The sequence below is a fragment of the Ceratina calcarata genome, unplaced genomic scaffold (assembly GCF_001652005.2).
Source record: "Ceratina calcarata isolate Rehan_Ccalc_2016 unplaced genomic scaffold, ASM165200v1 scaffold419.2, whole genome shotgun sequence".
Classification (NCBI taxonomy): Eukaryota; Metazoa; Arthropoda; class Insecta; order Hymenoptera; family Apidae; genus Ceratina; species Ceratina calcarata.
The window spans coordinates 33,205-40,504 of record NW_017165508.1 but is presented as its reverse complement, the minus strand read 5'-3'; the positions used below and the strand labels follow the sequence as shown (position 1 = coordinate 40,504).

The window sequence follows — 7,300 nt, the reverse complement described above, 5'->3', positions numbered from 1 at the left end:
AAAAATTTCGGAAAAATCGAAAATTTTTTGTTGTTGTTTATTATTAGCAATGTTCTTCCGACGTCTGATTTCTTTTTAAAAAATGCGTTTCTAAAGTGCATAAACTCTTGGGATTGACTGTATAGCCAATACATCCTTAACAAAAACTATTGGGATCGCATGTTTCTCTTGTGTTTTCAACGCAGTTCGAGCGGACCCAATTAGCTTTTGTTCGGAAACGTTGCTTCGTCAGAATCCGTGGCTACGAGCCATGTACTCTTACTATTATTCGCAGCAACTGTTTTTCGTTTCGTTGACTGGGACTCGCAGACCGATTCGCCAAGTTCTGGATGTCAATCATTCAATTGTAATCAACGTGAGGCTTAGACTGGTTACGTATTTATAGAGTTTATTATCTAGAGTACAGATGATGCACATTTCTAGAAGTCATTAACCGCGCGCGACAAATGCGTTTCACCTCGTTGACTCTTTCTTCTCTTTCTCGAGGGAATAAAGAGAAGACAAGGGCACGGCGTGGAGCAACGTTAACGAACGTGCATGGCGGAGGGAAAGGGTGACGGAGGACGAGAGGGGACTGTGAAAATGTGCGTTGAACGAGCATCGAAGACGATGTTAAGCGAGGATCGGCTGATAAGTTTAACGGCGCTTGGTGATGCGCCAAAAAAGATTTAAAGGGAGCAAGACGGCGGTGCGGCGCCCGTTTAGCATCGCGAAATTGGCATCAGTCACGTAGCTCGGATGAATTCGAGAATAGGATCGATTCAACGTTCAATCATTGCAACAAGCGCACCTGGAGAAAAACGAGGAACACCCTGCACGACCATTAGTCACGAACTCTCTGCGTGCCAGGATCCTGTCCTTAAAAGGGACCTAATCATTGGCTTTAGAATTAATTTTACGTTAATTGAATCTCGACTGTATTTAGCATGAACAGGGAACTTCCCTCTATTTTCGATACCTTATTTCGTTCATGTTTATTATTTTTAAAGTCATGGTAATTCAATTGCATATAAATTGAAATTTTCATCATTTTACTCAATTAGAAATAAATATACGTTAACTGAAATGATAATCAAACATAGTGACTATAATTCTTACTTCTGCGTACTTATTATTTAAGATATACAATAAAAAAATCCTCGAAATTATTTCAACTTTAAAATATTCTTAAGAATTGTAATAAAAATTACAAGATTCTGTCATTGTTGCATTCACATTTTTTTATAAATGAAATTCTGTCATTCGACGTAAGAATTCAAGATGTACTATCTATTTTAATAGGCTCGTCAGATTTCTAAAATTTTCTACAGTGTTTTATTAATGTAATATTTAATAATCGTTAAAATCTCAATGCTTTGTCATTGTTTTTATGTAAGCGTTCATTCAATCTTAATTAGAATTCTCTTTATCATTTATGATTGATTTCAATTTGCACAATGCAATCGATAGGACTGACGCGTAACTTCATCGACAGCTCGTCTTTTATCCGGGATCCGAGGAAAAGCTCGAATAGGTTCAATCGTAAGCCACGGGGTACGGGTTAGGGAGATTCGAACTGTCACAATCGTAAACGTGATCGTGCAAAATTCGGGTACTGATGTTCAGCACGTAAATGTCAAAGGTAAAGTTGCCAGCACCCGATCGATGCAATAGTGTTTCTCGTTTCTGTGATCGAATCGGTGACTGGGTCCAAGAGTCGTTAACGAGGGTAAAAGGCTAAAGAAAGAGAGACTCACGTGTGGGGCATTGGGGATTCGTTCAAATCCTCATCAGTTAGAAATGACTTAAGGGAAGCCTCGACTTTGATGAAATACCTCCCGGTATTAAGTTAACGGTGTCTGCCCCAGTAATTATGGAAAGTAAGAATTTCTGTGCGTCGCCGATAATTCGTACAAATTACAGATTCTAAGAACTCGAATTTATGCGTTATAACGAGGAGGTTGAAGTAGTTGATCGTTTGTGTTTCAGGTACAAATGTAAGATCGCCTGGGAAGACCTCTCCGACGGGGTTGATTGGAAACAGAGACGGGGCAGGGATCGGTAGGACCATGAAGGAATACGAGGATCAATTAGAGGCGCTCAAGAAGGAGAACTTCAATCTTAAATTGAGAATTTATTTTCTCGAAGAGCGGATGGGAATCACATCCGCGGATGAAAATGCGATAAAGAAAAACATTGAATTAAAGGTTCATAGATTCTCATTTATTATCTATACTTTTATTCAAAACGATCCGACTTCAGGCTTAAAATTGAGTTATCAAAGTACTCGAATTATGATTATATTAAAGTTTCCCATTGAAATTAGAAAAGATTTTTCATTTTCATGTTAGGTTGAAATCGAATCGTTGAGGAAAGAGTTGGTTGAGAAGCAGGAGCTTCTCAGTCAGGCAGCCAAGGCGTTCGAATTAATTGAAGAACAGAAAGAAACTTCTTCGCGGAATCAAGCTCAGTACCAACAATCGCTTGAGAGTGAAAGGGAAAAGATTAGGAAACTCGAAAAAGGTGAGTTGCTTAATGTACTTTCTTTCATAATGGCAAAATTAATACTGAACACCTGGACTCGTCAATAATAACATAGTAATTTCAAATAAAAAGTACCTAGCACAAACATTAATACCTTAACATTCAAAAATATTAAAGAATTACTGAAAAGACATTTACATCTATTTACAATTAAATTATTACGTAATACGACGTGTGCATAATCTTAATACGTAAAGATATTAATTCTGAGTTTCTTCGAACAATATAACACTCGAGAAGTCGTTCGTCAGCACGTAACAGTGCATCTGTTTTGATAAACCCATGCGTCGCGGCTATAACTAAATCATTGCTGCACTAAATTCTTTCTTTGATTTATAAACTCCTCGCCTTTCGCTCGGTTGATTTATACACGGCGCGATGAAAATCCTTTACTGGTGTCTGTTGCGACAGAATTAGCGGAATACCAGGAAAAGGTAAATGATGCATCCATCTACTATAAGGAAGCTTTCGGCATTACGCCGGAAAAGGCGCTGGAGAACGAGGAGAAACTGCATCAAATGGAAGAACTCGTAGCATCACTAGAAGCCGAGGTAAGTCACGAACAGCTGCTTTTTTTTATCTAGTAAAAGTTCAGACCCGATTTCATTTAACAGCAGAAATTCTCAGCTGGTCTACTTGGTTTCCTTTTGATAGGCATTTGTAGAGTTCCAACGTTATCTTTGGTCACTTCCTTTAGCTACCACACAGGAATGCGTACGCGATAAGCGGCATTTGCTCGGAAAAAAAAAATCAGTATGCTTTCGTCGGTGGACGAGTGCTCATTTCTCGCTTATATATTTTTACTTCTTTAATTTTTGTTCGTTTAAATGCTGACGCGAACAATCGTAACGCAACGTTATTCGTAAACCGGCGTAGGTGAAACAGGTGACGAGTAGCTTGGACGAGGAACGGATTTGGGCGCAAGAACTCGAGAGTGAGCGTGATGAATTCAGGGAACGTTTAGAGGCTGAGACACGTTTGAGGGAGAATTTGGACGCGGAGAGGCTGCAAGACATTGAAGCGTTGCGGGACAAAGTAAAAGAGCTGGAGGAACAGATGCTGAAAAGGGACACCGTCATCCAGCAGTGTAGAAACGAGCTACTCGAGAAAGAAAGGGTCATTAAGGAAAAAAATACGCAGCTGGATGAGAAGTGTCGCATGTACGAGGAGGTAAACGCGGTCTCGGAAAAAAGGAAAAAGCAAGTCGATCAGTTGAGGACGTCTATAAAAACCAGGGACGATGCCCTCACGGATCTGAACAACAAACACCGTGCCTTGCTCTCTCAGGTGATACAATCTTTTTAAATTTTCAAGTCCCACATATATAATCTTAATTCTGATTTTTACATCACTTGCATAAAATATATTTCAAATTTCTCATTGTTGAGAGTTCTAACATATTATGTGAATTTCTATTACAGTTCGAAAACGGTTATGGTAGAAGGTCACCCCCGACCAGTCCATCAGGTACGAATCCAATAGAAGATCCCTTGCAGGCAAGAATGGGTCAAAAGTTATCTTGCACGTCAAGAAGAGGTAACAGTAGTCTCGATTGGGAACCAAATCGAGAAAGGTCAACAAGAGTGAAGTCGCCGATACGAACTCTCACCGGAGAACCGAAGGACGTGCGAGATTTAGTCAGGGTACGTAAAAACTTTTATATTTTTTTTACGAAACCTTCATAAAAATACATCTTATTTTATAAAATTGTTGTAATTCAGGAACTGGAGGAAAAGGACAACGAAGTGAAACGTCAAGAGGAAGCGAGAAAGCAATTGGTATTAAAATTGTGCAACATGCAGAAGCACGCGGAGACGACGGATTACAAGTTGAAAAAACTGGAGGGTGAACACGAGAAGGCGATCAAGACGATTCAAGGTTTCATGGAGAGGCAGCAACAGCTAGAGAGCACGAAGTTGAGGAAGGAGCAGAAGATCATGGAGCTGGAAATCGAACTGAACAGGCTGCGGGAGTGCGAGAGCATGAAGTCGGGGAGGGACGGGCACAATCAGTTCGTTCGACGAGACTTCAGCACCGATATGACGGACGACCCAGAGCGTGATCCCAACAATCAGGTCGACATCATGATTTTTCGAGTCTGCATGGTTGTCTCTGCATTTCTGAAGGATCATATAGTACTCAAGTTATGTACCCTGGGCCTAAGACTGGGCGGTGTCGTTTCGAGGTTTTCGAATTCGTTCATGATCACTTAACTTCCCGTTGCTGCGGTTGAAAATTCAACACCGGTCGGAACTCGCGTCTTTAATTGATTAGCTGACGAGACTGTATGAACGTTCGCAAACGTAGAGACAACGTATTTTGGAATTGTGAAGCACATTCCGCTTTCTAACGTCGGCAAGCGATTCACGGAATAGCGTAGTATTATCAAACGTTTCTCTTTCTTTCAGAGATACTGAATTCACCTAACTTCTCGTCTTCTATTCTTTTTCTACATAATCGTCATCACCACTATCACTGCATGAATCTTATCGCCTCGGGGGTACTGTTCATTACATTTCGATATTCCTATCGACGCACTGAATATTGCGACCATCATAAATAGTTCTGCACGTATGCATAAGCACATCTAGCGTTACACGCAGTACAGACTCCTTTGAAGCTATCGAATTTAAATTTTAGATCATCCTCTTGGGGTGTTGATAGAGCATCCTTATCTTATATTTAATTACATTATTATTTAATTCACACAGTGCGAATTAGAAATTGTTGTTATTTATTGGCCGTACTTTCCCTTACGAAACAATTATTTATTTTTTACGCACAGTTTTCGTACTATTTATCCTGTTAGTGCATGGCATGTACAAAAGCTACAATTAAAAGTGTCTTTATTTTATACAATTATGTAAATGCGACACGAAACATCATTTTTTCTTTAATTCCACTAACATAATTTTTAAGTTAATAAATTTTTGTTCAATTTTTACTGCCCTATTAACAATTATTTCACAATGCCTTATGCTATAATATTATATTATTCTACCATCTGCATGCTAATTCCTTTTGAGCTATCAAACGTCGAAACATGTTTGCACCCTCAATCGTACTGTTGAACAGAAAATATTTCAAACATTTCCAATAAAATCAATTACTTATTCTATCAGTGTTTTCGACGAGTAAATTATATGTTTCGAATTGTCAAATTATCTAATTTTAGTTAAAGTTCTAACTATTAAATTAAAGATTAAAGCAAGTGTACTAATTAAAATTATTCTCGAACTTGTGATTCATCTTCTTGAAAACATGTTTCGAAAGACAAAATGTTTTCTCGATTCTCCCCCGAATATCATCCATGGACAAATCTATATATAGTTTAATTAGGCTTCAGGCCAAGGCTCCAGCTTCCAAGGGAGTTCCAAAATTTAAATTCACACCCAAGTTCATTCCACTTTGACTTCGTTTTTCGATCGCTTTCATCAGCAATTATAAAATCCAATCGCCTTCGTTACTCAATCTTGTTCTACAACCGCTTTGACTTTCTTTAGTCAGATCAATTTCGAAACGACGAAATTAGTTCTCCAATCGAGTCGCGCTTATGGTCGTCGCCTTTAAGAGTCAGTTCGCTTAATTCGGACCTTTGGAAAGTCCGCTGTTCAGCTGATGGCTGTCATCCTACGCACAAATTTCGTGCTAAACGAGCACGAATTAACGGTCTCGTTATGCGCCGAGTGCCGAGACACGAGATACGTGCTCGAATATTAGGCAAGCAAACGATTTTCGTGGAAGAGCGAGTCGAGGCGGCTCCTTCCTCGAGATACCAAACCGAAGACGTGCCTTTCGGCTAATAATAGAGGCAGTCGACTCGCGAAGTCTGCGCGATCCGCTCCCGGCTCGCAGTCTTCGCACGAAAATTCGTCTCGACCGTTCCCGACTGCCCACCGTGGTGTTCTCTTCTCCACAACGAACGACGATAACAATAAAAACGACATTCGCGGACGCGACCGCGATCGACGAATCTCGATTAGGGAACGCGGGCCCGAGATACGAACGCGCCTCGTCTCTTTATTTTTCGATTAGAACGACGAGCATCCGATAAGATTCCAAACTAAAAACGAATACAGAAAAGTGTGATTCCTTTTTTGCCCGAAGAAAACGACTCTTGACCGAGACTAGAATAGAAAAAACCGTGCGGGTTTATTCATTCATTCGAATATATTATATATATTATTTGTTTCTGAGAAACGGAACATCGAATCGAGGGAAAAAGCGACGGTTTCTCACGAGCATTTCCGGTTTTTAATTTCGGAAACGAACGATTCGGGAAGAAACGCCGCTTTCGTGCCCTTTTCCTCTTTGTCGCGGGTACTCGCCAGTGCTAGAAATAATCGTAGCATCTCTGCGTCGAGTATCTTCCAACAATCTCAATTAAACGTTAATTGATTCGAACGGGGACCGAATAAAAACGATTAAAATGTTCTCCTGTCTGTGCGCCTCGGTGAGAATGGAGGTAGGTGGGACATAACGAGTGTCGCTTCCGACGAAAATTAGCAAACGCTTAGTGTACTCCTTCATTATACGTTTTCTGTATTTATTGTAAAAAGATAAATAAATATTATGGCGTTTTGAGATCAGAGTTGATTACGATATAATTTCATTTATATAATAATTTATATTCATTGCAGTGATGAATACTTAAAGTCCGTTTTTAACGCTAGAAGTACTTTAAGTGCTTCCTTGAAAACTTTTATTACGTACATAATATTTTTTGTCATTTTCTACATAGCAATTAAAAAATCGCTTGAATGTTTCAGTTACATTA

The 7,300-nt window shown here is 39.5% G+C and overlaps 1 protein-coding gene across 2 annotated transcripts in view; it reads left to right on the top strand.

Annotated features, from left to right (window-relative positions):
• The window catches only part of cnn (phosphodiesterase 4D interacting protein centrosomin), a 29,631-nt gene that overhangs the window by 17,659 nt on the left and 4,672 nt on the right, over nucleotides 1-7,300 (top strand). For both annotated transcript variants that reach the window (XM_018027291.2, XM_018027292.2), the window contains 6 exons: nucleotides 1,969-2,186; nucleotides 2,331-2,502; nucleotides 2,935-3,074; nucleotides 3,400-3,810; nucleotides 3,945-4,166; nucleotides 4,245-4,598. In XM_018027291.2, coding sequence (XP_017882780.1) covers nucleotides 1,969-2,186; nucleotides 2,331-2,502; nucleotides 2,935-3,074; nucleotides 3,400-3,810; nucleotides 3,945-4,166; nucleotides 4,245-4,598 — 1,517 coding nt within the window. The remainder of the gene's footprint in view (nucleotides 1-1,968; nucleotides 2,187-2,330; nucleotides 2,503-2,934; nucleotides 3,075-3,399; nucleotides 3,811-3,944; nucleotides 4,167-4,244; nucleotides 4,599-7,300) is intronic.